At 35.4% G+C, this 26,402-nt stretch overlaps 3 protein-coding genes across 5 annotated transcripts; all 3 read right to left on the bottom strand.

The window, feature by feature from the left end:
- Positions 1-3,833: 3,833 nt before the first annotated feature.
- LOC113742241 (elongation factor Tu, chloroplastic) lies at positions 3,834-5,623 on the bottom strand. Its single transcript, XM_027270033.2, has one exon. It carries the CDS (start codon positions 5,453-5,455, stop codon positions 3,977-3,979), a length of 1,479 nt encoding a protein of 492 aa, XP_027125834.1. The 5' UTR covers positions 5,456-5,623; the 3' UTR covers positions 3,834-3,976.
- Positions 5,624-7,342: 1,719 nt separating this feature from the next.
- Positions 7,343-13,982, bottom strand: LOC113742985 (probable serine/threonine-protein kinase WNK3). The gene is made up of 8 exons (XM_027271030.2): positions 13,496-13,982; positions 13,326-13,363; positions 12,962-13,189; positions 12,632-12,855; positions 12,370-12,527; positions 9,156-9,333; positions 8,931-9,068; positions 7,343-8,806 (listed from the first exon to the last, which is right to left on the bottom strand). The coding sequence occupies exons 1-8, from the start codon at positions 13,586-13,588 to the stop codon at positions 7,938-7,940; spliced, it is 1,926 nt and encodes a 641-aa protein (XP_027126831.1). The 5' UTR covers positions 13,589-13,982; the 3' UTR covers positions 7,343-7,937.
- Positions 13,983-17,880: 3,898 nt separating this feature from the next.
- LOC113741440 (uncharacterized) lies at positions 17,881-23,052 on the bottom strand. Of its 3 annotated transcripts, none has more exons than XM_027268970.2 (7): positions 22,817-23,052; positions 22,305-22,476; positions 21,408-21,494; positions 19,379-19,633; positions 19,165-19,251; positions 18,870-19,003; positions 17,881-18,110 (listed from the first exon to the last, which is right to left on the bottom strand). In XM_027268970.2, exons 2-7 carry the CDS (start codon positions 22,446-22,448, stop codon positions 18,008-18,010), a joined length of 810 nt encoding a protein of 269 aa, XP_027124771.1. In that variant the 5' UTR covers positions 22,449-22,476; positions 22,817-23,052; the 3' UTR covers positions 17,881-18,007. The 3 variants fall into 3 exon arrangements, with proteins under 3 accessions (XP_027124771.1, XP_027124769.1, XP_027124773.1); XM_027268968.2 differs by having other exon boundaries at positions 22,305-22,465; positions 22,817-23,049; XM_027268972.2 differs by lacking the exon at positions 21,408-21,494 and having other exon boundaries at positions 22,305-22,465; positions 22,817-23,043.
- Between the last annotated feature and the right edge of the window lie 3,350 nt (positions 23,053-26,402).

Here is a 26,402-nt window from a genome sequence, read left to right as displayed (position 1 = left end):
TTGCTTATTAGTTATTTCCATTCATTCCTCCTTTTTTTCAAGTTTTTTTTTTAATAGCAGACTAAATCTAACCTTAAAGATAACAACTCAACGAAACACTATATACATAGGAAACAAAGGCCTACAAAAATTTCATTTTAGCAACTATGCTGATATAGATTGACTTGAATTACATAAAAGTAGGATTATTATTCTAAAACAAACACCAAGTAAGACTTTAAATCTTTCAAGTGTCATCTCAACTTTTCACCAAATCTGTCTCCAGACTCTTCCACAAAGTCGGTGCAATTCTCTTTGCGCTCTAGAACTTTTCTACCATACATTGAATGTTAGTTATTGACCAATTAACTTTTACTCGATCTCGTATCCTTTATGACTTAATATTCCTGCACACAAGCATGAATTGTAATAAATCAAAAATATTACCGCAGGATGCTTTTAAATTCTGTGTTTGGGTTGACAATACGATATGCATAGTTTGCAGATAAACTTGAATTGTACGAATTGAAGTGTAGGACATGTTTTATATATGTGACATAGTAACTGAGGAGATTTGCTTTCTAGAAACAACTAACTAGAATGCAATAATTTCGTTTCAATCTTTTGGCATCAAAACCACAAGAACTTATTCTGTAATATGATAATCTGAAATGAAAATTTAAGGGTTTTGAAGAGCATATGCTTCTTCAAAACTTGATAAAGTATGAAATATAACGAAGGCATGGTGGAGATATCAAAAATAGAAAACTTAAGAAAAAACAAGAAATTTGGAGTAATTGAACTTGATTTTTTGTACTTGTAGGATTCTGTTGGTGGGATGCCACTCATTTTTTTCACCAAAATAACTGAGTTCTAAATTAAACAAAATGAAAAACCAAAAACCATTTTGTGCACGTGCAAATCACTTGCTCTGTTATCAGTTAGACATTGACAAGGTGATGTGGGTGGATTTCATCTCATCCAAACCCACCTGTTTTAAACAGGATTAGCAAGTGTTATTTAGCTCTGTTTTACAACTAAGAACCAACCCAACCAATCTTGAGCTTAAGCTATAGCTAATTTGTCAAAGGAGCATAATCTAGAATATATCTTCTTTTTTTTTTTTTTAAATTCGGGCATCTTAAATTAATCATACAAAATCTTATCGATTGAATATTGTATTTCTTCTAGAGCATGGCTCGCTAAATAAGTATAAATCCAGTAATGTCGCAGGAAAAAGTCGACCATGTTTGCACCACAAATTCTCTGAAAACTAAAAATAGCAGTCCACTCGAAACAACTTCTTCCCATAATGGTAACACTCACGCAGGCATATCAATGAGTCACATCTTATCAAAATCAAACCTAGATCCAATATATTTGAATAAGCTTTGGGTTTAATTTCTTAAATCCAGATCCTACCTAAATTTAGAACTTGTAAAAGAGTCATATATTTTAATAAGATTTGATTTTCTATAATCCATACCCAAACACAAATTCATATCAGACCTGATCCAAACACACACACACACACACTAATCTAATATTATATAGCCATTGGATCACATACAGTAAGATTTCATGACTATTAGATTAAATGATATGCTCTTAACTTAAAAAAAAAAAAACACAACTTAAATAGAAATAGTTAATAATAATTCTTTCTTTGAGTTCGTAATATTACATTCAACTTCTTGAATGTTGATTTTATCATTTATAAACAAAAATTAGATGATATTTATATCAACACTCGTTTGTGTTAATTTTTTAGTAAGAGTAGAATTAATTCAGAAAAGTATCTAAATATAGGAGACAATAAATGGAAATATATACATTCATAGAGTAAGTTATGCGTCCCCTAGAGACACTTGGAAAGAATCCTTTGTTGTTTGGCTAAAACTGTGTTGTTCCATACCAATATCTAGTAAAGGCATGTTTAGGTATCAGACAAGAATAAAGTTCAAATACATCAGCCAATGCTGCCATAGAAAAAGAAAAAGGAATAGTATGGAATCCGTTGAGTAAATAGAAACAACTCAAAAATTAACACTAACAGTAATTTTTTTTAAAAAAAAGGCTAAATGACCTATCTCGAGTCAAAATTATAGTGACAGTTAATTTGATTTGAGGAGGACAAGTATGATACATTAGAAAAAAATTGGTGTGGCATTAAAATTTGGAATTTCCCAATATCACTAGCCAATGTTGACGTGAGGACAAAAGCCAGTGCATTATTCACATAAGCCATTTTCTACAATCTTGTTGAAATTTGGAAATGGTTTCAACATTTTTGTGAATGTTTACTGTTTGTTTGCAATGATGAACAATGTACAGGACAATCCCCTACAACTGTTCCGACCTTGATATCTTTTCTCCCATTACTCTTCCCCTATGGTTCTCTGCTTTCTGCAACAAGGCTGCTATAAGTTCTCCCCAGCACACCACCATCACCTCCTGTTCTTCTCTCCCCTATTCCACATCACCCTGCACTAGCACAGCTCTTTTCCTTGTTGCCTTGCAGCTCCAAAACTCTAATCTGTCAACCCTAGCAACTTCCCTAAGAGTTGACAGAAGCTCCGAAACTCTAAATGCCCCCCTGCTTTTCGAGGGGCGTTTAAGACCTGTAGCTATGGACTGCACTTGACAGAAGATCCCCAACCCTCCCCTCAATATCTTCCCTGTTACCATTTCCACACATGTCCATCCTACAGGGTCGTGTCAATAAGCCTTTCCCTTTCCTTCACCACCCAACCATTTATGTTGACTGACCTTCCTCCTATCCTCTTCATGCACTTCCTTGGGGAATTTGCTATCTTCCCTCGCTTCCTAATTCCTATCATAGCAAAAGAACATACTTTTCTACACCCTGCCTAAAAGCCATCTAGAAACTGAGAGAGAGAGAGAGAGGGGGGGGGGGGGGGGGAGAGAGCATGTACAACCAAGATACATAATGAATGTACTAATTCTAGATCCTAACTTGAAATATTCAAACTTGCTGCCAAGATTGTATGCTCTGTTATGAGTGCAATAGCACTGAGTTTCTGAGAGCAGAAGCTTTGAAGAGCAAAAAACATAGGAAGGAATGAGGGAAAAGAAATATAAAAAAAAAAAAAAGGAAGAGCGTCAATGAGGTAAATACTAGTTTATTATGACATGCAAAGGTAGAAATGTTACATAGCCTGAATGTATAACTTTTTGAATATTTGCAAGACTAAATTAGACAAGTTTCACCCAAAGCAAAGCAGAAAACTGACGCCCCTTTGCAAACTGAATATAAGATGGACAAGTGAAAAAAAGAAGCAGAAGCCTGCAGATATAAGAGCAGAAATTCACATTGAGCATGTTAATAAGCAAAGAGTTAGCAAACTAGATCAGCAATCTTACATAGCAGAAAGCAAGAAAGAAATCAAACAACCTACAGATAACTCATTGTGCCATCCCACTTCAAATAAAATTACATGTGAACCAGACATACTCTCACTGCCTCAATTTGCAAAACACATTCCTGGCAGCTCCATCGAATGCCTGTCCAAGAGTTCAAAAAACCAACTTATTGGAATGCTTAAATGTGTTCAGCTATGGTTGCAGTAACATATATCAATGTTGAGGCTAAGTCAAAAAAATTCAATTGTAAAATGATATTATTTATCAGCAACAGGGTGTGCACATTTTGATTTACATATAGCTAAAGAGATGCTTGGCACAAGAAAAGTCATGAATTTGATTTTTGGAACACTATGTTGTAAATAGCAGCAGAAACTCTTATTAACAAGCAAAAACTATATCAAAAAGGTCAATAGAAGCTAAATAGTAGCTAAGCCACCAAACAGAGATATAGTAAAGGAAAACTAAAATCAGCAAAGGCAATAAGAAGTATTCTTCCATTCATCATAACAGCAACTTCTTGAAGTAAACTAAGGCACTAAAAATAAAGAAGTAAACAAAAACTCCATCATATATGCCACTGGAATCCCAATTTTGCACGGAAAGGCCTGTATCACTCAATGATAGATTGAATAACCCCGGCTCCAACAGTCTTCCCTCCTTCGCGGATAGCAAACCTCATTCCCTGCTCACAAGCAACAGGCACAATGAGCTCAACCACCATCTTCACACGATCACCAGGCATAACCATCTTTGATTCCTCATCCTTATCGTTCTTAATCTGAGTCACCTTACCTGTCACATCAGTAGTCCTCATGTAAAACTGAGGCCTGTACCCTGAGAAAAATGGAGAATGCCTTCCACCCTCCTCCTTCTTCAACACATAAACAATAGCCTCAAACTTAGTATGAGGCGTAATTGTCCCAGGCTTAGCCAACACCATTCCTCTCTGAATATCCGCCTTCTGCACACCTCTCAACAACAACCCCACATTATCCCCAGCCATTGCCTCATCCAAAATCTTCTGAAACATCTCAACCCCAGTAACCGTCGTATTCCTTGTGTCCTTCAACCCCACTATATCAACAGTTTCCCCAACCTTAACAGTCCCTCTCTCAACCCTCCCAGTAGCCACTGTCCCTCTACCCGTAATTGAAAAAACATCTTCAACAGCCAATAAAAATGGCAAATCAGTCTGCCTTTGTGGGACAGGAATATAACTATCAACAGCATCCATCAACTCATAAATCTTATCCACCCATTGGTTTTCACCCCTCTTAATACCAGGATTAGCCAACAAAGCCTCCAAAGCCAACAAAGCAGAACCCGAAATAATCGGAATATCATCACCGGGAAACTCATAAGAAGACAAAAGCTCCCTTACCTCCAGTTCCACAAGCTGAAGCAACTCCTCATCATCCACCTGATCCTGTTTATTCAAGAAGACAACCATATTCGGCACCCCAACTTGCTTAGCCAACAAAATATGCTCCTTCGTCTGCGGCATCGGGCCATCTGCCCCAGAAACCACCAATATCGCTCCATCCATCTGGGCAGCACCAGTAATCATATTCTTTACGTAATCCGCGTGCCCGGGGCAATCCACATGGGCGTAATGCCGATTCTCAGTCTCATACTCCACAGTAGCAGTGTTAATAGTAATCCCACGAGCCCTCTCTTCGGGGGCAGCATCAATCTCATCGTATTTCTTCGGTGTGGAGTTTCCCATGGAGGCTAAAGCCATTGTCAAAGCAGCTGTGAGAGTAGTCTTTCCATGGTCAACATGTCCAATAGTACCAATATTCACATGGGGTTTTTTCCTCTCAAATTTCCCCCTGGCAGCCCTGACCGTTAACCGGCCGCCCCGGGGGGAAGGAGCGGAGGAAGAGCAAGGGGAGTTGATGAAAAGGGTGGAAGGGGATGAAAGAAAAGATGAGGATAAGATAACTTTAGTGGGTTTTTGAGTAGAAATTGAAACTAAAGAAGGGCTAGAAGAAGAGGAAGAAGGGGAAGGGGAATAAGGGCAGATGAATTTTGTGGAGGCTGCTGTAGCTGCTGCTCCCGCTGTTGCAGTAGCTGAAATTGAAGCCATTTTTGTTGGTGGGCTATGAGAGATCGAGAGGCTTTGGGGGGCTCGAGAATGGAAGGAAGAATTGCTGTGGCTGAAGGGGTTTGGTTTGGGGAGGAGAGGGGCGGTGCGGGAAGTAGACTACAGAGAGTTATCTCTGCCTAGGAAAAATTGGGGCCTTTCAAAATTGGTGCTATCCTTTTCTAACCTCATTGGGTTGGATAGCTTGACAGGGTGCAGTAGTATGGGATTTGTGTGAAATGGGGGTTGTGGAGCGACACCTGGCAAAATTAGGTCTAATTGGGTCAAATGAAAAATTGACTCCCTCAATTTGAGGTTTTGTGATTTAGTGTTATAGGTAAGGCTGTAAAATATTAAAAAAAAAAAAATGGTGGCCAATGATTTTGAACCGTTTCATTGGCATTCTAAACCTGATATCAGAAAAGAGGTTCTAAGAGCCCTCTCTAATCACTGGACCGATCTGAATGATTAATGTATTCACTTAATATGTTATTGGAATACTGATAAATTCTTATAAAAATGCCTTCAATTGTAAAATATCTCTAGTATTTTTGTATTGAAATATGTCTGAAATGAGAAAACAGATGATATTCTTGAATAGAAAAACTTGGTTATGTTAGATAAGATATATCAAGTCTTTTGTCGTGTTATTTGATCCTAAAATGTCAATGACAAGAGTAATTGGCATTACTTAGTATTACGTTGCAGTCTCAAAAAAAAAAGTTATAATTAGCTAAGAGACCATGTACATCATTTGTCATACAATGCATACATTCTTATTCAAAAGCCAAATTTGCATCGTTCAGAAAAATAGTTTGTGAGAATAAGTTTAAAATTCCAGCTTGGAAACTTTTTTCTTTGAAAAAAGCTTTTTTTTCCCAATAGAGAAAAGAGTGGAATTTAAAAAGCAGGGAGGGACAAGGGATTAGCTCGAAACTCAGAAGCTTATTGATTTTGAAGTTCGATGGTTTTATATGACTAAAACACTATGATGTCAAAAAAAGATTTGTAATGAAAGATGTTGAGAAACATTTGCGTCTTGATCTTATTGAATTGACCTACTGTTTCCTAGAGCATATTCTTTCAATATGTGATTTTGTTCTTGCAAGTATCTAAAATCTTGGAAGTCTTTTGATTCTGTAATTTCGTTCACTTAATTTTATGGGACTAGCTAAAAGAGCCGTGAAGCCAAAATAATTTTGTTAAAAGAACTTTCGTGGCTGATACCATGGGAAAATGATTGATAGTGAATACCAAATGTTGACAGCATAATCAAGGCCAGATTTGAGAAGCAAAAAATGAGTCCCTGTTTGGGCCACGTTTTGAGCTTCAGATGCTCTCATTTGCTCCAAGTCACTGTTTTTTTTTTTTTTTTTTTTTTTTATCGCAACAAAAACATTTGTATTATTTACTTTAGCCTAGTCTAAAAAGGAGGAGGAGCCGATGAAATTTTCCCGTCAAAAGCAACCAAAACTTAAGGGTCTTGGTGGTACAAATAACTGTTGACTCCAAGTCACTGCTATATACTCCGCTTTTTTACCTTTTTCTTTCTTGACAGTGGGATGATTTCATTTTCCTTTTTCCTTTTGAAAGGAAAAGGAAGAAGGTCAATACTTAACCATTACTACTATTTATTGGTTCATTTCCAATTGAATTGAAAAACCATTGCAGCCCATCAATAGATCATCTCTTCTGTAAACGGATGTAAAATGATTGACAATGGAAACCCATGTTAAGTGTAGCTAGGGGTTTGTACTCTGTAAAAGAGTAAATGTATTGCCAAAGGCGAGAAACTACCTAGTGGAAAGAAGGGAATGCATGCATTTTACAAGCCTACAGCAAGAATATAAATAGCCTGGCAAAGCAGGCAACACAGGTAAACTCTTGAAATTAAGAGAAACAAACAACATTTATATTAAAAACATTATTCGACAGCACAACATCTGGGGAATGAATGTCATGTCCATATGTACAAGTATACAAATCATAAGAGAAAAAATCAATCACCAGTTTTATCTGTGATTTGACATTCAGAAACATTATATGCGTGTGAATGGAATGTAAATTATAATTAGATTAAATCAAACGAAATGCAATGAACCCTTTTACAAAGATTTACAAGTTTCAGTTAACTCCGCACCTCATCTCACAGCAGCATATGACCATCTACATTACTGCGAGAGATGGAGTGATGGATGCAGACCTTGCCCACAAGCTTTTATTCCAGCACATCATCAGAACAAATTGCTGCAATACCAGTGCCAGAATTGAAATTCCACTTGACTGCTCTGAAGCTGTATCTAGAAATAAGCCCACAATTACGGTTTTCAGATACGGTTGTGTGCTTGTGATATTTCCCTGAAACATGGTGCCTTAGCATTCTGGAATATCTCAAAACCTTCAAGGATGAGTAGATGAATGGTGCAATCGAAGAGCAATCCACATTATTATCCACAGGTGAGTTGGGAAAGTAAGACTGCAACACTTACATCGGCCAGCGGGAGACTGGATATGTAGAACTTTTGGCTGAACCATATTTATCATATTGCAATTTGTAGTCAGAGATCTTCAAATCGCAGTTACTGAGAATTCTAGAACAAGTATCTGGAGGTAGGCCCTTCAGAAGATCTAAGACAGCCACTTCATGCTTTCTTCTAAGTTCATCTAGCTCATTTTTTTGCTCAACCAGAAGCTGCTCAAGTTTCTCTTCAATTATTCTCAAATCAGGGGAGCAACCACTAACTGAATCATTAACATCCAACAGATGAAGCGGCCCATTGGCTGAATGGAAATGTGCAGAATGATCAGTTTCATCAGAGGGTGCATGATGGAGTTTGGAAGCTTCATCATCTTTCACATTATCATCAGGTTCAGTCTCATTCTCAGCAACATCAGAATTGCAGTGATAATTATGGCTATCAGGTGAGAGCTCATTTTCTTCAGTCCAGCTGCCTCCAGGAGTTGTTGAGTCTGACCCTGACAAATTCGAAGGCCGTGGTCCAAGGGGAGAGCTTCCACCCACAGTTTTGGGTGAATCAGACCAATATTTACGGCCTGAAGGCAGTCTTTCCAAAACTAAGCCAGGAGAACTAACACATTCATTTATAGAGGGGGAAGCACCAGCCTGAACTTCGAAGGTGCCACTATCTGACATTGTAACTTCGCCACTATAACTGCTGGAATTTTCTTGGGGTGCCCAATCTGGAATATATGACCGAATTTCAGCATCAATCATCTCTGCAATTGCTGAGACATCTTGATCTGTTAAGTCTAGCTCTTCAACCATTTCACTAGCAACAGCTGCTGCAGTATCCACCTCGATGTTAAATGGAAAATGGATATTGCGAATATTACCTGAACATGTGAAGTAAGTATGAGAGACATTGTTATTAGTCCTACTGACCAGATCACTGCCTTGAAACAAATGCATACATACATCAAGTAATTGGTCACAGTGAGAAGGAAAACAACAAATAACCTGTGGAGTCTGCAATTTTTAATTTCAAAAATATTGTATTCTGGTCTTTCCTTTGACCCTGCACAGTGAAATCTCGACTTCCCTCGGGGATGTGCTCCTTAGGAAATTGACCACCATCAGAATGACGACTATTTCCATCTGCAAAAGTTAAAAAAAAAGTAGAGTAGAAATATATCTCAATTCAAACAGTCAAAAGATACAAAGAGTTCACAAAGCTTCCCAAACCTTGGGGAGTTGGATGCAAGGATCGACCTATACTTCCACCATCATCATCAGATCGGAGAAAAGGGTCCAACAATAGTTCTTTGGCAGACAGCCGATCAGAAACTTTTGCTATACACTTTTCAATAAACTCTCTAACTCCAGGATCCTTTACTTTTGTTAATGATGCTGGCTTGATTCCCTATGAAGAAACCAAAAAAAAACATGACCTGAGATTTTAAATCTTAGTCAAAAAGCAAAACTAAGAGATACAAGCACATTGGTTAATACTGAGATACAATAATAAATTTCACCTACTCTGCAAACATGATTCAGTTTTGTCATATAACAAATTGAGAGCAAATTCTCAGAAGAATCATGTTTAATTGTTTGGCTTCCGGAAAGTAATAATATACCATTCACAAGGTGTTAGCAACCAAGTTAACCATGAATAACTTAATGATGTTAAGCAACTGGCCCGATCAAGGTAGAGACCTTCAGAGAGTCACAGTAGAGCAAAAACCCAAAGTCCACCTAAATGTTGGCCCTGACAACAGTATTGTCAAGGTTGGAAGGTGCTCTTTCATAGGTGAAGCTGAGAACCACTCTTCTAGAATGATGTGCAATTTTCGAAATTTGCAGCATTTGCGCCATTTTTTATGCTGAAAAGCTAATATTACTACATCTGGTTCAAATTTTTCTTCTAAATTTTTACAATGATTCAACATTTTCTTAAAGTTTCAACCATTTAATCAAGAAGGAATGCATGTCTACTGCCTTACTAGGAAATAAATTGAAATGAATTACTTGTGTTGTGGCACCAAAATTTATGCTACAACATTCACAAATGCAGTGAGTGTCATACTTTTTTCTCATAAGAAAATTGATAACAACATTAAACATGCATGAGCAAATAGAGGTTGCATCCTTGTGCATAAGGCAGCACATATCTTCAACTTAAACTATATTTTCTTTCTACTGTCAGTGAGTACAACTAGTGTAAGAGATAGATGGTAAAGAAGTGAGGAAGTGTCCAAGTCAAAAGACATAAAGCAACCGAACAATAGAGAGATTCAAAAATGGTAAAGAAGTACTCAGAAGATTAAAAAACTCTCTGCTGAAAAGCCAAACTTCCGCAAGCCATAGGCAAAAAAAAAAATGCAGCCGGCACATAGAACAATGATGACTGCCAGGTGCAAGAACCAAGAAGTCTCAGAGGGGAAGTCAAAAAGTAACCCAAACAAGAATGAGAGCGAAAACTGGCAAAAAAAAATACAATGATAACTGCAGAAGAAAAATAGTCATGTGTTGAGAAAGCAAACCTCAGCTATTCATAAGCAGAAAAAGTCAACCTGGCACGTAGAAGAACGTTCCAGGTAATGGCAAGGTTATCGTGGGGAGAACGTGGATCAAGATGGTCAAAATATTCATAGTGAGTAATGGACAAAGAAAGGGTGTAGTACCATATAGACAAAATGCAACAAAAATAATTTGAGAAGTGAAACGGTATTGTTAAGCCGTATCTCTAGGTTAGGTATCGTGAAAACATGGTCCCATATAGGGCCCACATATCAATGAATCTTCTCTTATAACCTTCAGGCAAAAAGATCTAGAAATCCAAGGGTAGTATGCTGTTCCCTAGGCACCGGGCATCTACACAACCCAGGAGTTGGAAAATGATGTTAATGTGTGAGCACGACTTAACATACCAATGTTAGCAAATATACACAAATTAAATCACAAGAATAAATACACCCCACACTTTCCACTTTAAGTGCATAGTGACTGCATACCCATTAGTGTGCTTAAGAGGATGAGGGTGGATAAGCAGTGTGCTTGTAGGGAAAATAGTGAGGACACTGGATGGTTGTGACATGTAACTGGTCAATAAATTAACCAGGTGAAATTACCAATTAAATTTGAAATTTAGCCTCATATGAGCATCTTTATGGCAAAACAGGTAATGAGATTTCACCAAAATCTTGTCTTTGCGATTCATCCATCATAGTAACATAGGGTTTAAGATGCAAAAAGCAAACAAAAAAGCCAAGGACTCAGCATTTCATGTAAAAATGATGTGTAAGTCACCTGGAAACAGAAGATGGTAGGCCAACAAAGACAGCTTTCAATAGCATATCAACATGTCACAAACCCAATAGACAGGTATCATGGTAAAAAGCATATTGAGCATAGAAAATATGAATCACTTCAAATCACATATTAGTTAGCACCCTAAAGTTTTACACTCCTAATTATCTTGGAAAATAAATTATCAATCTATCAACGTCATCTTATGTCTATGTTCTGTCCTCTTCTCCTCCCCTTTTATATCACAAAAGCCAACGTAATTAAGCACAAGAGGTAATTTTTTATCCTAAGGTCTCTGCGTAACTATCTGAAAAAAGAAAAAATAAAAATTCAAAACGAAGTCCTTTGATTTGCAAATTGGTGTAATACTTCATTGGTGAAGAAGTTGCAGGATGTGAAGAAGGGCTTTATGAAAGTTGTAACACTCTTTTTCTCTAATAAAAGAACTAGTAGGTTCAAAAGATGCACCACTAAAAGAAACAAAAAAAGCTTAGAATTTTCCAGAAGCAGATATCAACTAACAAAGGCAAGTCAATCCTGCACATCTCTTTGTAAGAGATCTGAAAAAATAAGAACAAAAAAGAAGCCCGACAAAAGTTACTAAAGCAAATTGATTCAAAGCCATAAGAAGATCAGATGCATGGACTGACCTCAGAGATCCTAACAATCTGAGCTCTCAAAGTTCCAAACAATTCAGAAGTTAGTAAATCTACAGTGATGGTTATGAGTACAGGGTTTAGCATATATAAATCTTGAACTGAACCCATCCCCACAGAGAGGCGTGTCTTGTATATCCCCTTCTGACATCACAACTGCTAATTCCAAGAATATGAAGCCTCAAGCTATCAATAATGCAATAAACAGCACTGTTTTGTACATACTGCTTCACTCCAAGGAGAACAAGCATGCACATATAATAAACATAATGCATGTCCACAAATATACATCAGCTGGAAAATCCCAGATTTTGCCTCATCACACTTGCCAGTCCAAAAAAAGATCATAAGAAAAGTAGTTCATTAAATTGAATAAAAGAAGCACCATGTAACATAAAATAGTGAGCAAAAGTCATAGAGGCCTCGTGGATGTAAATTTCTTAAATTCAACACACATCGTGTAAGATAGTGAACAAAAGTCATAGAGGCCTTACTGATGTAACCTTCTTAAATATCTGGGCAGCATTAGAGCATTCAACATAGGGATACTCAAACGTCACCAATTCTAACAAGCACATCCCAAATGCATATACATCTACCAGCTCATTATATTCCTCCTCATACAATTCTGGTGCCATGAACTCAGGAGTGCCTATATAAGGAGCAAAATTACAACGGCAACATGTCATTGAGCACTTAGGTAGACCCAATGTAAAGAATGTGAACAATAAATGAAGAAACAAGATCAAGACTGACCTATGACACTGTGAGCTGACCGAGCCTGTTGTAGGATAGCGGCAAGTCCCAAGTCACCAATTTTCACCTCTCCTTGGTTTCCATTAACAAAAATGTTATCACATTTCAAATCCCGATGTATAACTGGTGGATCATGACTGTGGAGGTAAAAAAGCCCTTCTAATATCTGCCTAGACCACTTCTTCAATGCTCGTAAATCAACATTTTTATGTTTCTTCCTGTACCTACACAGCACATTCAAAATTAATTGCATCCTAGCTGCTAAATAGATATTTCCATATCCACAAACTTAGCTTCAAAAAAACATAAACAAAATTATTTACAACATACTGTCGTAAATTCCCGGAAGTGAAAATCTCTGTAATGAAGTTAATATTCTCATGCTTAGAATCGACCCATGAGTTGTAAAACTTGATAATGTTCTTGTGCTTAAGGGTTTTTAGCAAATGAACTTCTGAATACAAACGCTCCATATCGTCCTTATTCCTTAAAAGATCAGACACCTTCACTTGATTCCATGCCACTTCAATCCCTTCCAGTTCATCAAACGCTCTATATCTACATTCCCATCATCCAGAAAAAAATATTAAAAAAATTAATCAAACAGCCACTCACCCTGTGCAACAAGCGTTCAAAAGCACCTATATACAACATATTTACACAATAAATAATAAAAATTCAGAAAAAGACGTACACTTTCTTGAATGCTCCTTTCCCCAATATTTCCTTGTACTGCCAAATGCAACAGAAAATACCCAAAATTAAATCTTTTTCTAATATGAATCCAGTATGCTTCTCATTCGGATGGCAGTTATGAAACACGCCTAAAGAATCCCAAATGCATAAACTCATAAATATACTTACCCGCCCATATCGACCACAAGGATCCACCTCAACAAATTCGGGTTCAACATCAGACTCATCCGGGTCTTGCTCCGAGGCAGAATCCTGGGCCATTGTCTCAGTTAGCTGGAGTTCAATCCAATCAAATCCACCAAATGAAAGATTTTTCTCTCTATCTGGAGGAAATAACGCAAACCCTTTTAACCCCAAAAAGGCAAAAAACTCAGATCAACTGGAGGAATTCAACTCCAAAATCCAAATTCAATCAAAATCCACTTAGGAAACTCAAATTTCAACAGTAAATTCGACAAATTTGGACTGATTACAGAAAAAGATCGAATTTTTATAATATGTATAGAAATCCCTTTTGAACTACGTATTTATATCTTGTTCAGAATAAATCAGATAAATAAAGGGGAAGAAGAAACGTGTATAACAAGTGAGGTGGAGTTTGAGAACTTTCGTTCACGCCTTTATCATATTCTACAGTATATTAGTAATACAAGTATTACTAATGACAGGAGAAAAGTTGCTTTTTATTTTTATTTGTTTGTTTAATCATGAAATTCAAAAGTCAACTTAGGATCACATGTCTTTTTCTACTTTTCTGCTAACTTTTTGTGGTACTTTGGCAAAAGCAAAATTAAACCTAAAGCGGCAATTTAGCATTTTTTTTTTTCATATGGTGCGTTTATTTGGATAGCCTATTTATTGGAAAAAAAAATATGTTGCATCATAAATATATTTTTATAATCAGATTTTTATTGTTAATCACTTCTTTATTTTACATATATCATATCACAAATTATTGAATTAAGATTGAAATACATAAATGAGGTTTTTTTTTTTAATCTTCCCACTCCTCCCCACACCTTTCCCACCTCTAATTGACAGGTATAGGATTCGAATCCTAAATTTGACAGTGCATATTCCTTTTGGTTGATTATAAAGTTCAACTTAAAATATCAATTTTTTTGAAATTATTTTCAAAATTAAATGTAGGTTGCAACATAATTGATTGGTTGTTGTATTTATCAAGTTTTCATTAGATTCATCAGGAGTGAAAAATGTTGCTTGTAGAAACAATTTTTAGCATATCATCTGTAAAATGATGCATCATGATATTGATCTAATCGATTAATCTATCATCTTCTACATAATGTTAATTTAATGATATTATTTATATACAAATAATAGATTCTGCCAATAAGGCATTGATTTTGTGATAAAATAACCAATTATTTATTTCAGTAAATGTGGGTTAGTTGTAGTGATGTAGACTTCATTAATTTTAAGTTTGTGACAAGTTTAATTCATCTCACAATAGTCAATTACATAAAATCCTACCAAACCAATACCAATAATAATATATTGAGCCGTTTTATGAGTTTTCTACAATTCCCTTGTATTTGCTTTCATATTACTTTCATTGTTTGAGCATTTAGTTCTATTGGAGCCTAATTTCTTTATCATATATCAGTCAGCACACATGCTTTTTTATTTATAGTGCATATACACTTATTTATTTCTCTCTTCCCCTCTCTTTTCTTTTTTTTTTTTAACTTTTCTCTTTTTAAATAAGAATTTAATACCTCACTTGACTAGTAGAGACAAGTTTAGACAAATTCTGTATTTATTCACAGCTCCATGAATGAAACTTTTTATCATTAATTGTTTTTAGAAAATATTTTTATCAGAAAAAAGCAAAAAAAAAAAAAAAAGGTGGCAGCCTCCTAGACTATTCTAGCTTTCACGAGGTTGGCTGCTAAATGTGAAAAGATTTCTTTTTCTCTTTTTTGGTACATAAAGATCACAAGCTTTGAGTCTTTGACCACCTAAATTTCCACTAAAAAGTGAAAAAAAAAAATGAATGGTCAAATTAAGCCACAAGATTGTTGGGCGGCAAGGCAACAAAACAAAAAGGTAAAGAGGTTAATTGCACGTAACGGCCTCAAACTTTTGTTCTCGTTTTGCTTTACCTCTTAGTCTTTTGCATGTTGCTGCTTTTAGTCCTCTACAAAGAAGTCATCCTTCAACAATCAGTCTAAACTATAGTTGCGTATGAATGGCAAAATTCTCTATCTTAATAAGAGATTGATTGCACTTTTAGGTCCATTTTACGATAGCCAATTTACAACGAATATTACCTCCAAATCATGAATAATGACTAACTTGTAATTGTTACTGTTATTTGAATTGGATTTACGACAATCAAAATGGCAATTGCATTCGAATTTCTTTTCGTCCACATACAAGTTCATTCTACACCAAAATTTCAAAATGAGGGAAGATCCCTAGCTTTTATAAAAACTACGTGGGGGATCATTTACATTTGCCGCTTTAATTGTAATGTCTTGTCAATTATAAATGCTAAATTTCTTCAAATTTTACTGGAGAATGAGTAGATATGAGGAGAGAAAGAGAGAGTTTGACCAAAGGATACATTCAACTCTACTTGAAAAAATTCATCGCTATATTTCAATACAATAATAGAACGAACTATAACTAATGAAACAAAGAGACGTTTAAAACTCAGTAAAATCAAGTTTCATACAATCAACAAGTTATAATGCATTAGCTACTGTGCTATCACATTATTTGACGCGACAACTAACCGTGTTTATTACTTTGTTCTTATATGTGAGGCAAACCATTGTTCAAAAATTTTGAGAGGATAAAATGATCCTCAAGCATAAGTTTAAGGGGCTAAGCGTAATTAAAACATACAAAGAAAGGGTCAGGAAAAAGAACTACTTCGGATTATTCTATTATTTTTCTGTTTGCATAAAAATGGAATAATCTTCAAGTGAGAGCCAATTTTTTGCATGATCAGTAATCATATCTATCCACCAATTTGTCTTAAAAGAATGCCTCAGGACTCATAAGTCACTAATTTCGTGTTTGAGCATCAGCCCACCAACCATTTTTTCCATTTAATGCCTCTTCACGTTCACTTAGAGCTCCTCCATCTTGAATCCAATTGGATTCAATAATTCATTCGCATCTCAACAAATAGCACAATTTTGTATTCGAGGAACTGGAGATTAGTACTAATTTGAGTAATTACACCAGGCCATGATGCTCGTTGCCTGATTCAGAAGTACATTATGCTTCAAGAAATGGGAAGCAAAATGGTTTTAAGCTATCCAAAAAAGAGATCTACTGTCTGCTTAACTCTATAATGACTATGACACTGAAGTATAAAATTGTCAAATAAGTAATATGGCTATTCTCTTTTTTCCCTTTTTCCTCCTAGCAAAAAAGGGATGAGATTTAAGAAACAGGAATGAGATTTAAGAAACAGGAAGAGGGCGGAAGGAGAGGGAATTTAAACTCAGAATCTCCCAAGTTTTGGAACCTCAACTTTAGCCACTACACCATAGTCTCGTCAGCCTGTGACTATTCAGTTTTGCCTCTCAAGTTCATTGATGAAGTTATGGGTACAAGCCAAGTAATATTTTCTGCAGAAATTGACCTTGTCGTCAGCAGATACCTCCTAACCGAACATCCAAAAGTCAAGGCTCAATCAAGGATTACCAGGACAACAACACTGCAACATTACAAGTTTTTAGTTCTTGTTGATAAACATAAACAAACAGAACAGCACTAGTTGACAAATCTTAAGATCACGGTCATAGTAAGCATGCGACAGTCGTCTTACTCTTTTGAGGTCCACTAGCACATGTTGATATAATGCAAATCTCAGATGTAGACCAAGGGTTAGTAGAATTATTATACCTTGCCAAATGTTAGTACCTTTTTTTCCTCAAAAGGGGAAAAAAAAGTTAGTATCTTTTATGATTGTAGAAGCAACTGTAAATATTTCACATTTGGTGTATGATATTATAATTTTTCGGCCAGTCTAAGCAGTAGCAATTGACCTTCAACGGTGACTCGTCTGATGAATAATTAACAATATTTATCTACTTATAAGACCTGAATACCAATTAAAACTGCTTCTGGAAGAAAACCATTTTAAAAAGCTAAATTAAAGCGTTATCTTTTGAACAAATCCTTTAGCTGGCCGTTCACATTCTTCATAGAGTACTTTGAATATTCTGCTGTAAGAAATTTTGTAACATATATACAAGGAATGAAGCAAGAAGATCTAACCAGTTTAATGGAGTAAAGCACAAAAGTATTGTTTATGACATGTTAATACAAATTATCTGTACCAACAGAAAAAGAATGCAGATGGTATAAAGTTGGTGGATTGCGTCACTTAACTGCCCTGAAAATCACAAGACCATAGCTATATTATTTAGTCTACGAGGTGAGCATTATAATGCTGCCATAGAAGAGTTAGTATATTCTAAGAATTTAGGCAGTTAGTCGAGCATTCTGATCCAATGCAGCCTCTTCCAACCAACTAATCAAATCAAAAGGATAAATGGACAAAACCCTGATAAAAAGAAAAATCACTTTGCATACAGAATTATTTGCATAAAGTCAGTCGAAGTGTCTGCAGAAGAAAAAATGGAGCCCTACCATTTTCTGAATTCACATACACTTTTCATCTTAGACAACGTGCTATTATTTCTTAAGTGCATTCATCTTGTCCCTGAGATAGTATAGCTTGGCCCTCCGCACTTTCTTTTTGTCCAGTACCTTAATCTCCTTTATATTAGGCGAGTACCTGAGATCACCACCCATTCAGTCATTACTTGAAGCACTATTCCAGTGAAAGTAGCTCATCACAATTAGATGTAGAGGAGCACATGCTATATATATATAAGCACATGCCAGAAGAGAATGTGATGGGACATGATTGAAACTTCACACAAATTATTTCATAAACTTGAGAGTATAGATATCAGAAGACAGAGAAGAGGTGAAGCCATGAAAATGATCAAAAGACGGGTGATGAGATGTGATGCAAACTACCTAGTTTCAGGGTGAAAAGGCAAACGGGTTCTAAACCCAGATAAATGCAATACGGGGAGATTCCAGAACTAATTGAGACATGCAAAATTCCAAATTAAATGACATTACCATCAGGTGGGATAATAAAGTTTAACATAAGACCAAAGACAACATGATCCAGCTTATAACCTACCAACTCAGAAACTGACTTTGAGAACCATTAGTCTTTTATCAGCCTATGTAAATCCCAGGCACCTGGTGGATTAAAGTTGAAGAGGTGGCCAAATAAAGCACTGCTGCCACTTACCAGATATACTGGCTACCACCTAAAGAGTTTCCCCATGATGATCCCAAACAGCTTAAATTCTACACAATTCCCAGAAAGAGACATACATCTGTTCTGGATGCTATGTGTAAGGAGGACACTCTCCTCAAAGCAGAAAACAAAAGGGTAAACAAAGAAGAGTTTCACTGTGGACATGCAGCAGGTCATTTGATTCTCAATCTCAATGACAATAAACTAAAGACTTACAGTTGATAAAGGGATTCAACGCCAACGCCAGCCACAAGTCTTCTCAATCTAAATGTTGTACTGATACCAGAATTTCGTCTTGCTATTACTATGCCTTTAATTACTGAAACACGTCTTTTGTTCTCAGGTACTTCCTGTTTTAATGAAATCACATGAAATTAATAAGTTATCTTATTACCATCAATCAGCAAATAAACGCATTTAGACGCCAAGAGACCTGATGTCAAATCTGCAAAGGAAAAGAGGCCAAAAAATTTGAAAACCATAATTTCCTTTTAACCAAAATCTTCCATACCACTTTGAGCTGGACCATATAACCAGGTTTAATTTCAGGAATCTCTCTCTTTGACTTCACTCCCTCAACTGCTTCCTTATCAAGAATCTGTCACAATCACAAGTTAAACAAAGTTACGAGTAGAGATGAGCATAACGGCAGAAGAATATAATTAGTGAAAAATAATAAAAGATGGAAGTAAAATTACTAGAAACATGATCAATAACTTTCATGCCTGCATTATGTGCCTTGCTGTTTTATCAAGCCTCTTAAATTTGATCCGTGTAGGTATGTTCGATGTAGTAACAGAAGCATCTTGAGGAGCAGATTCGACCGAATTTCCAATTGTTGAGAAGCACCTGTTGGTTGGCACAAGTCTAACCAATTGAGATAAACACGGTGCAGGCCCAGTCCAAGATTTTTCCCCTTTCGACATGCCATTGTTCTTGAATGACATCAAGAAGCCAGTTTCTCTACCAAACTCCTTGAGCTGAAAGAATCATCAGCATAAAACAATATTAAAATACAGAAAATGTTTTTTTGGTTATTAGCATCATGAGCAATTGGTTAGATATATTCCTGTAAAGCACATATTAGTAAAACACATTGTATCTTCGACATGAGTTACTTGATGATTCAAATCTGTTCCTCCCAGATAATGCACAAATGCACATCTGCGACATGACGTCCAAGGGAAGCATTATAGATCATCATGTTGACATATGCATATCAAATCACTTCACTTTTAGTTGCAGAAACAACAATGAATAAGAAAGCACCAAGCTAACCATAGGCAACTGTTACCATACAAGTTAAGGAATTTGGACAAATAAATTCCAAATCACTCCGGAAAGCAAGAAAGCGAACTTATCAAACTCAGGCAGTGTTCTCGTTCTGTAGTTCTCTATTGTCATACTGTATTACAAGACTATTTTTGTCATACTAATGGCTTTCATAGTTGAGTTTTCAGGTTTTATTATTTGTATGAACAAATTAGGTTGCAGATTTTTTTTTTAATTTCCTAACGTCTTGAATTCCATTTTCTATTTTCCAATATAAATGGACAGCCATTATATCTATATCTGTATTTCTATCTACACATTACCTTGACGTGCCAAAATGCAAACACCAAGCTTGTAAAGGTCAGGTGCAGGTCCTAGAAGTAAACAGCAAACATTTGCTTCTCTCTCCTACTACCAGCTTCTTTTAATGGAAGAAACAGCAATGCATCTTAACTTGCCTAAGGAACTTATTTTCCTATAGACCAATCTAAGTAATGCACAAGATTAAGAATCTTAATCCAAGTTTACAGTGATCTTAAGTATCTTTTGAAACATATATTGCTTAATTAGGGCATAACTCATACAAGTAAGACATTGGAGTTAGTTTATTTTGGCTTTCCAAGGAAGTTTAAGATGACAATATTCAACAAATATGCCAATTTTGTCATGACTTAGCACTTCTTTCGGGATAAAGATAAGGATCCCATAATATAAAGGGCTCAAAGTGCTGCAACCCACATAACAATGAGCATGAATAAGTAAGAGTAAGGACAATTATGTTCAGAGAAAACAAAAAACCTTGAGAAAGCAAAAAACCTTAAGAAATGCACAAAAACGTCCAGCCCCTCAAGAGTTTCGTGCGTACACAACGCAAATAAAAGATTCAGCAAAACCTGGTTTTAGCTCTTGGATATTGGCATCCTCAAAAACATTTCCAATAATGTCTTTCCAAATGATCCACAGAATTATGTGACATAATTCCTTCCATGAGCCACCATTTTTGGATGTTAAGAGGATTCTACACAGCCTACCTCTGGTCCTTTTTGACCAATGGGGAACATGACAATCAAAAGAAAGTTCTGGCTTTTAAGGCAATCTCAAGATACCATCTAATATAATATCAAAACTGTACAAATAAGATTCACTGTCAAGCGGATATAAACGGTGACGTGTGAGAAGAAAGACATTGGAAATAGTATAAGAACATAACAGCATTTAAATGTTAATTCAGATAAATCAGATTAGGGACAGGAAACTGCTGAAAACTGAGAAAAACTCGCCGCAGCTAGGAACATAGTTAATTCACCAATATTTTACTACTGAGAACAAGATAGTTTCTCACTCATTTTACTTGCTCAGTCTGTTGTCCTCAAAAAGTAAAGTTATTGTAGAAAGAATTTTTTACAAGCATGATGCTGTGCATGTACGCTTGAAAGTAAATTTCACTGATGTCCAAATGAATAAAATTAGGACACTCCTTACATATGCTTTAGAGAATGAGGTTGGCCATACTAAAAGCAAGCCATGTATGTTCCCCCTCTTAAGAACATAAGCATTTGTTTCCTCGTCCTAACAAAAGATAAGGACAAGATATACTGTTACAACGCAATATGTCGGTCAGAAGTGAACTCCAACTGGTGCCCCAATTTAATTACTGTTACAGATATCAGTATCTTTGAATTGATTATACTATTACAATACTAACAATCTTCCCTATTGCAGGCAGCAAGAATTAGAACAACAGAGTGGAGAACTAAACAGAACAGCGAAACCATTCCATTTGAATTCTGAGGGCCTGTAAATATCCTATATTTTACTGGCAAAGTGGCAACATAGTTAACTCAGTTCCAGTCATCCAATTTAACTCGTCAAAATGCCAGAACAACTATCTCATAATCTCCAAAAGCGAAACTTAATTCTGCTCATACCCATATAAACTCCCTCAGTACCATGATCAAGCTGTGTTCTGTAGACCTAAAGCCTTCAACAGCTAATCTCTTCTCATATATTTTCTACATAAATCACTATAGCATCCTACTTGACCATCACTTAAATTATAGATTCCACCCTTTTCATTCTACCATCCACTTCCTCTATTAAATGGAGGTTCTTAACACGAAACTAGTTGTGTAGTCGAGGACCTCGCTGTCTAATTCTTGTACTCCCAAGTCAAATTCAACATTAAAATACTTTTTCCTACACGGGACACAAGTAATAATCTTTCTCAAGTTAATTATGGAAAAATGAAAAATATTACAAGCGGCAAAAAAAAAAGAAAAAAAAAACAACTAACATACAACATACAAAAAAATTTCAAAATAAAACAGTTTGGCAACAAAAATACAATGAAAAAAATATCTTAAAAACCTTTTAACTGACCTGCAACCATAAGGGATTTGAACCAAAATGAGTGCTCGAGCTAGTGACAGCACTGTCCCACACTGCTCTCTTGAGATCAACATTTTTAAAATTGTTGATGGTCAGCCTCCCTATCAGTCGAATCTTTCCATGAATAGCTTGCATTTCTCCACACTATTATCCTGCAATCAACCTCAAAAAAAATAGAACATCAATAAAAAGTACAATGCTTTATCTTTTTAATTTACTTCCCAAGAAACCACGGCAGCTGAATTCAATCAACGCACAAACAAGATTAAATCTTTAAGCACTATTGGAGCAACCCATTATGCTAAATCTAAAGGAAATTGAAAATAAGTAAGTGCGTCTGATTCTATTCATTGTTTGGATGGGTTAATAAAGATTTTCATTAAATTTTTGTGCTTTTTGTGGGTTTTATCAGGTTGGGCATAATAGAAGAATTGAAAGGAAAAAGGAAATGCCTACAGAATATTAGAATATTGAGGAGGGAATGGCCTAGAACTGTTACTCACCAAAAAAAAACAAAAGGAGGAGAGGAGGGAGACAAAGGAGGATGATCCGATACTAGGGAAAATGAAATCTACAGGGTGGTGGCAGTGGTGGTGGTGGGTGGATGGTTGTGGCAGGGTTTAGGGCTTTGAGCGCTTACAAGAAGTTTATGGGATATTTTGTTTGATATAATTTCACAAACCTCCACTGAGGCATAAAATATATCTGCAAGCGCTCTCGAGTTCTAAAAATTATACATGCATCATGTGGTTTTTAAACCCAATACACTAATTTAACGATTCAATAATTGGGATTTTATAAATGTATATTTTCCTCTACTGTATGATACATGGAAATTATGAGGTTCAAAATATTATGATGGATGTTGTATTAAAATTTTTACTGCTTGCAAATGAATTTCTACAATAATTTCTCTAAAAACTACAACAAAATAGTAAACTTTATGTTCTTGTATATGTTTGAAAAGAATTAGTATATGATATTATAACGATATAGAGGAAAAACATGAGAAATCATCTCTTCTCTCTTTTTTATTCCCTAATAGCTATTAGATGTTTACTTTGTCATAACAATATATTTTATACAAGATACATTTGTTGGTTTGGATTTCTTATATATCCCATTTGTAAAATATTAGTTGTATGATGTTACGGGGAGGACTTTGTTTTTTGTGAAAACATATTTCATTTTTTGGTAATTTATGTCCTGAAAAGAAAATTTAGGAAAATAACTTATCTTCTTATTGTTTCAAAATGCTTTTAGTTTTATTCTTCAAAAATAAACTTTTCAAAATATTAGAAATTATTTATCTACATCAACCGTGTTAGGTGGGAAAAAAGAAGTTAAGAGTGTAGTTTAAATGGCATATGAAATAATAAAAAGGATATATTATGATTTAGTGGCTAAGGGTAACACCCTAAAAGTTAGAAGTGTGGTCTTGAGTTCTAGCCTCCCGTCCCCTCTCCGCTTCCATTTTCAATATGCTATATGTAGCAAGGCATACATGTAGATTGTGAAAGTAGATTAAAAGTAAACTCCCATTTGTACTGAAAAAAAAGTAAGTAAACTCGAATCTACGACGTCCATAAGGGGTATAAATAGTTGGGCAAGGCAAAGTTTATGAGTTTTACATTATCTTCATGTTCAGAATTGTATGTTATTATCTTGATAATGGAGATGATAGAGTGGTTAGTATTTTGCAACAGAGGGCTATTGGAATCCAAAATTTATGTCCAATATAATGAATCGATTGACATATAATCATTTAGATGTATATGTATATGTTGAAAATGGTAGAATTTTAAGAGTTACTTCTACTTTTAACTTTTCTTGGTGATCATGGTAAACTGAATGACACCAAAACTGAACGCCTCATTCAAAAATACTTATCAAATAAGACATTGCTCTAATGTCTTACTCTGGCTGGATCCAAAAGTATTTGTGGTTGGACATTACTCTAAATCCAAAAGTGTGTTATTTTGAAGTTTCAGTAGCGCATCCAGAACAAGGAATTTGATTTGAAAGGGATGAAATAATAACTCAATCTTATTAACTTTGCATACCATTTAGGGGAGAGAGGACACAATGAATCACATCGTGTAACCCTCCATTGCTCCATTGAATTGAGCTGAGAAGGTTGAGAAAGTTGTGGAGCCTGAAATCTTGAAATTGAGATTCAGATTTAGAAGACTGTGTGACTTTGCAGCAGTCACTTGAGATTGAGAAGAATGAAATTGCAGCATTCAATTGAGAAGACTGTGTGGCTTTGTAGCAGTCAATTGAGATTGAGATTGAGAACACTACGATGGCATTTTGTAGCAGATGGCTCAACAAGCAGGAACACATTGGACAGTGGCGGATCATGATGAACTAGGAGGGTATCACCGCGCTTCGCGCGGTGTGAGATTGTATCTAAGTCTGTATTATTTCTAAAGAAAAGAAAAATATATTATTATGGGAGTCATATGAGTTAAAAGGGTGTCAATGTATAAATGTAATTTTCCGTAATGATATTAAATTAGAAATTAGTTTTGCATTAATTATTTAGGGAGTTGAAAGCTATGATGTATATATACAAGCAATATCAATCCTCAATTGGTATGCGACTTGCATTTATACGAGTGTGATAATGTACTTTGTCACCATGGCTTTTGTATGTGCCAAAATCAACTGTGAATTTAACTTTTGTATGTTACAACCAAAGCTTCACATTTTATTGTGAAAATTAAGGATGATGCCATCTAATAGTTGATAAATTTTTTAAACCAAACACTTGATAATTCGAGAAACACATGATTCAGATTAAAATGACAGAACTCCAATAAAAAACAAATATAAGGAGGCCAATCGATTGTTAGGCCATTGCTGCTACTCTTACTTATAGTAAAATTACTTTTCCTTTAATTGTACCTTTATCCACACTATCCTGAAAAAATCCAATTTCTAATATTTATTGGTGACAGGTTCTGGAGTCATGTTCTAGACTTAACCTTCACAAAATCCTACTTGACTAAATAAATAAAAAAAATATTATGAACTCGTAAACAGAAGCAAAAGTGCCAAGACAAAATGTACCAAAAATTGGGCACAGTGAATTACATAATTGTGAATAGCTGCCCCATAAAACTAAGAATTCTAACAAGTTTCTTAGTCTTAATTGCCTATGGCTCTTAGACATTCAGAAGTCTTTAAAAGAGCAGCCATGAAAACGGACAGAGAGTGACTGACTAATAAGATCAAAAGTAGACTAATTATTAGCAGAAAAATTTCCCAACATCCAATAAGACCATATAGCAGCTGTTGCAAAGTAGGCAGGTTCTGTAGAATTTCCACACTGTTCAACTCTCTACTTTTGCTGCAACTTCAGGCATAGAGAAAAAGAAAATGAGCTGAAGACCACAACATAAATAGAATAAAGACAATTTCAATTTACTAAACATTACTGGTGTCGACCTATAGATCAATGCTTGATCGTGCTAAGAAGTTTGAATTATTTTCTCATGCAATAAATTCAAGAAGTTCAGGAGGATAAGAACATCTTTTGCAGAAAACAGAAGAGCCGATGAAAAAAAAAGAAAGAGAAAAGAACAGTTAAATAATTTCTAATTTTAAATTCAAGTTAGCATCAACTCATGTAGCTGAGTCTTTGCTTTGAGTTGATTGAAGCTAAAAAACCACAACCAAAAGGTTCCAAATAAATTGAGTTATGTGTTTGGATAGCAAAAATATCTCAAATAATATATAAACATATTTCCCAATCCAACTTTTTATATTCCCAATCACCTTTTTATCTCACATTCATCACATCACAAAAAGTGCTACAGTAATTATTCCAAATAATGTTTCAAATAATACTCTAAAGGAATCTTCAATATCAAAGGTTCCAATAGGTTCCAGAAAATGCAACCAATAGTTTCCAAAAAAATTGAGTTATTTAGCTTCCAAATGAATCATCAATATCAAAGCAATATAAAAGCAATTCTCTTTTCTGAACAGGGATATCCATTTTCCAAATAAGAGTAATCAATAACTTCAAAAAAGAAAGAAAAAAAATATCATTACAACGAACCCGCCATGGTTTTTACCTTT

This window comes from Coffea arabica, chromosome 4e (genome assembly GCF_036785885.1).
Source record: "Coffea arabica cultivar ET-39 chromosome 4e, Coffea Arabica ET-39 HiFi, whole genome shotgun sequence".
NCBI classification, from domain to species: domain Eukaryota; kingdom Viridiplantae; phylum Streptophyta; class Magnoliopsida; order Gentianales; family Rubiaceae; genus Coffea; species Coffea arabica.
Note: the sequence above shows the minus strand (reverse complement) of the source record. Positions and strands in the feature narration are given on the sequence as shown.

Bases quoted from the DNA above. Each gene is read 5' to 3' on its own strand.
- LOC113742985 (XM_027271030.2), bottom strand. From the start codon at position 13,588: ATGGCCCAGGATTCTGCCTCGGAGCAAGACCCGGATGAGTCTGATGTT. The intron at 12,856-12,961 runs GTATGTTGTAAA...TGTGCTGTGTAG, and splicing joins ACTTCCGGGAATTTACGACA to GTACAGGAAGAAACATAAAA. The intron at 9,334-12,369 runs GTAAGGCCTCTA...GTTTCTTCATAG, and splicing joins TATTTAAGAAGGTTACATCA to GGAATCAAGCCAGCATCATT.
- LOC113742241 (XM_027270033.2), bottom strand. From the start codon at position 5,455: ATGGCTTCAATTTCAGCTACTGCAACAGCGGGAGCAGCAGCTACAGCA.
- LOC113741440 (XM_027268970.2), bottom strand. From the start codon at position 22,448: ATGCAAGCTATTCATGGAAAGATTCGACTGATAGGGAGGCTGACCATC. The intron at 21,495-22,304 runs GTCAGTTAAAAG...ATCTTTTGTTAG, and splicing joins CAAATCCCTTATGGTTGCAG to GACGAGGAAACAAATGCTTA. The intron at 19,004-19,164 runs GTATGGAAGATT...TCATTAAAACAG, and splicing joins ATATGGTCCAGCTCAAAGTG to GAAGTACCTGAGAACAAAAG.